Source organism: Ursus maritimus, unplaced genomic scaffold (genome assembly GCF_017311325.1).
Source record: "Ursus maritimus isolate PB19 unplaced genomic scaffold, ASM1731132v1 scaffold_4, whole genome shotgun sequence".
NCBI classification, from domain to species: Eukaryota; Metazoa; Chordata; class Mammalia; order Carnivora; family Ursidae; genus Ursus; species Ursus maritimus.
The window spans coordinates 62,489,409-62,493,288 of record NW_024426552.1 but is presented as its reverse complement, the minus strand read 5'-3'; the positions used below and the strand labels follow the sequence as shown (position 1 = coordinate 62,493,288).

Genomic DNA, 3,880 nt, shown 5'->3' with positions numbered 1-3,880 from the left:
AATCCACTTCTATCCCCAAAATATCTCTCTGATCCCCAAAACCTTCCAGATATCCAGAGGAGGCACTGGTAAGGGATCTTCCGTCTTCCTCCCTGTCCTCCATCCCCTCTCTTGTTCCAAGAACTTCTTTTCAATTGCTATTTTAATACAGAGAATTCAGCATCCAGTTTTCTCCAAACCTATAGACAATCACATTTTTGTACATAACGGAATTCCATTCCAATAAAACAATTAAATCATTCAGATATTCCGTGGTGTTTTATTATTTTTTTTAAAAAAGCATTTTTCCCGTGAATGTTTCTACTGAATCCTGGATACAGGTGTTCAAGGATATGGGGCAACTGCAGTTATATATGACTAAAAAGCTGAAATGGTATTTTTGTAAGGCTGTTCAAATTGGTAATGGAGACAAAGCTCCATTGGATGAGCTATCTCTCCCCTCTAAAGTGAAAATAAACTGAGAGTTTCACCATCCTTCTAGTAGTAATGGCCTAGAATAAGTTGAACAAAGCTCCCCAACCTCCTCTGAAATCCAGATGTATGTTGTCCAGGCTTAAACTATACACACGTTATTTTCAGGTCAAAAGAAACAGTCACACTTGCTTGTAAGGTCACCGGCTCAGGAAAGCAGACCATCTTTTTGCTGCAAAAGAAGAGCAATAAGAAGGTGCACGCTTCGGGCAGGTTCCCGATTGGTCAGGAGGGAGGGCTGGGAGTCGTGTGCTCTGGTGAGGTTCCACGATGTCAGGCGAAAGAAGCCTACAGTCGTCCAGTATGGGAATCTACTGCTCCTGTCCTCCACGAGCCCAGAGGTGCTAAGACTAGTATAAATCCCTACTAGAGGCACAGGTGGACCCACACCTGTGAATGTGACCAGGCTGTCCAATGGGAAATCTTTGTTCCAAGAAAATCATACATAGAAACTAAATAAGACATATATAAAGCAGATTCTATATTTATACATAAAATTATCCAGCTATGTATCAGATAAAATGAAGTTTCTTATACTGAAGTGGGAATGGGAAATTGAAAGTGGTAATCGTTGCACAACAGTATGGATGTACTTAATACTACTGCATTGTACACTTAAAAATGATTTAAATGATTTTTTTTAAAGAGTTAAAGAAAACAATTAAGTCTGGAAGAATCCAGGGAGTACCTGGCTGTGGAGAAAGTGGTGAAGATGTGTGCCATATCTCTGTTGCTCACCCACACCCCAGCCACTCTCCACCCTCTTTGGCTTTCTAACAACTCCAACCCAAGATGGCCCCATAGGAAATTCAAGAAAACCCTGGGTCTTTGTCATCTCTTCATTGAGGAAGCTAACCACTGTGATGAGATTACACCTCAACAAATGTCACATCTAAGGTCAGGACTAGTCCGTGTGGGTGTATTGGCGGCGGGGAGGGGGGGGGAGGTAGGGTGGATTTTGGGCTTACTTGTCATTGACCGGCAAAGGAGCAGTGCAGAACTTCCCAACAATGGTAGTCCGGTCTTTTCTCCAAACTCGGTGGGAAGAGTGAAACTTGAGTTTCACTTGGTTTATCTGGCACTGAGGGTTGGCATGAGCTATGACACCTTTTCCCTGGAGTTCCTGTCTAGGTCTGCAAGGGAAAGGGAAATTAAGTTACCTAAACACATGTGGCTTTTGCTTCCCCCCATGGCTCCTGTGGGGCTCTGCTGGTAGTGTTGGTTAGCTGGCACACACAAAAGAACTCCTTGAAGGTGGGGCCCACGAGCCTTTGTATCACGCTCACCTGCCCCTCTGTTCACATATCACAGCTTTGAACATGGCTCAGAAAATAGCTGTTGATTTTTAAAAACAAACAAGTGGGCATGGCAGCAAAATAGTAGCTCTTGGATTTTCGAATCTGGAAAAAATGTCCGTGTTCTTAGATTTCTAATTGGAGAATATCTTCACTTTCAGATCTACCTGCTGGAAGTAGAGCCCTCTTTTAGGGCATTCAGTTCCATAAATTTTGTGTGGATCACTGAATTTTAGACTGAGTATGAATGTGTGGATCAGAAAAAACAAACAAAAAACGGATCTTGAAACTAGACAGAGCTGGTGTGGTACCCGGTTTTGTCTCTTCCCAACTGTGTGGCTTTGGAGTCACACGCCCTGGGTCTAATCTCCAGCTCTCCCACGTGCTAGCCATGAGCCTGACCCACGGGGTTTGGTACACCTTCACTGCAGCCTAAGTGACCCAGAATGAAAGCAGAATCAAGGTCTCTCTTGGCCCAAGATGGAAGGAGGAGTGTGAAGCGATCAATCTAGAGAGGTGACAAAGGCAAGATTCAGGTGCGGAGGAAGGAGGCCTGCTGGGATTTTGCCAAGCTGGGCAAAGCCCTAGGGAGCAGGAAAGACGCTTGCCTCCTGTGCCCTTCCGGGAGCCTCTCCAGTCGCGTGGGCGTTAGGGATCATCGAAGAGGGGACGAAGAGGGGACGCATGGCTCAACCACATGGTTTCCCTTTCTTTTCTGGCCTCTGTGGAGTGATAAAATGTCTTTATGTACTTTTTAACCCAAGGTTAGTCACATAGTTTGTTTTTTTCTTTTGAGGAAGATTGAATATGACTTTAAAAGCTGTTCCTGGTTTGTTTTTGTTTTTTAATTTTAGAAGTGTTTTGATATACGTCAGAGGGAAAAAAATAAAAGTTTTCCTTTTAAGAAGCTGCATGGATAGAAGAGCTTGTAAACTAGCGGAGCGTGAAGGACGCTGTGAGGGACCTAAGGTCTTGGTGTGGGTAATTTTTCTAATTAGAAGGAAATCTTGGGGTTTCACAACGCTATAGAAAGTAGGGAAAGACCACACATAAACCCCCCTCCTTTTTTTCAATTTCTATTCTGCAAAAAGGGAAAAAGAAAAACAAGGAATTGAAGATAACCATGTTCTGAGTCTTCTTCAAAAGAGTAAACGCAAATAGCTTTTGGGAGAAGGAGGAGACTCTGTGGCTGAACATTCCAGTCACTCAGGGCCGTTTCAGAGTGTAGCGGTTGAGGCGGTGCCCAGAGACGCTGCCGTGATTGGCCTGGGGCGGGGCTGGGGGGGGGTCGGTGGTGCTTAACGCTCTCCAGGTGATTCTAATCAGCGGCCAGCTGCTGTCACTGTCTAGACTCCTGCCTCTGTTGGCTCATCTACCAAAGCCCAGGAGAGGCGATGAAAACAACACGACCTCGAACTGATCTAAGGAAAATTATTCAGCTATAATCTGCAAGACCTGAAGATCTGTGTTGGGATCCTGACTGCCTGCCGTCCCTTTCTCTCTGTGGCCTGTGAGCTGGAGCCCTGGTTGGCGGCAGGGTGTCTGGGAGTTCCCTGATAGTACAATGCATGTCTAACACTGCAGCCTGAGCAATGGTTCTAAATTCCAATCTGATCCAGTCACTCTCCTGCTTCAAAGTCCCACTGGATCCCCAAACTGCTCTCAGAATAAACACCAAAATCCCTAACCTGTCCTTCAACACCTGGCACAGTCTGGCCCTGAGCTGCCACCCACTACCCCCCCACCTCCTCTCCCAGTGCCTTCACCCCCTGCTGTCTGCTCCCTGGGGGGCATTCTCCAACGCCTGGACTGCGTAACTCCTGCGAATCACTACTCAAACATCAGTTCAAACTCTCCTCAACAGCACCTTCTCACCCTTTGTCAGGCTCTGTCTCATTTGTCCTCGTGCACCTGCCGCTGCGGACGACCAGACATTCCTGTGCCGGTGCTTCACCCGCCCCTGCAAACCACACTTCTCGGGCTCCCCTGCCCGCAGGTCCCAGTGCGGTCTAACTTGCAGGAGGCACACTTAGTGGGGAGACCACTTTGGGCTGTGATTCCAGAGGGGCTGTATTTCCTGCCGGCTTCCAGCTCCTGCCAGACAGCCCCCTCGG

At 46.8% G+C, this 3,880-nt stretch overlaps 1 protein-coding gene across 4 annotated transcripts in view; it reads right to left on the bottom strand.

The window, feature by feature from the left end:
* Positions 1–241: 241 nt before the first annotated feature.
* Positions 242–3,880, bottom strand: part of PLA1A (phospholipase A1 member A) — a 27,103-nt gene continuing 23,464 nt past the window's right edge. For 2 of the 4 annotated variants that reach the window (XM_008708199.2, XM_008708200.2), the window contains 2 exons: positions 1,440–1,604; positions 242–643 (listed from right to left, as the gene is read on the bottom strand). In XM_008708199.2, coding sequence (XP_008706421.1) covers positions 559–643; positions 1,440–1,604 — 250 coding nt within the window. In that variant the 3' untranslated portion in view covers positions 242–558. Of the gene's footprint in view, positions 644–1,439; positions 1,605–3,880 lie in introns of those variants that run through there. The other 2 variants (XM_040621302.1, XM_008708201.2) reach the window with 1 other exon arrangement.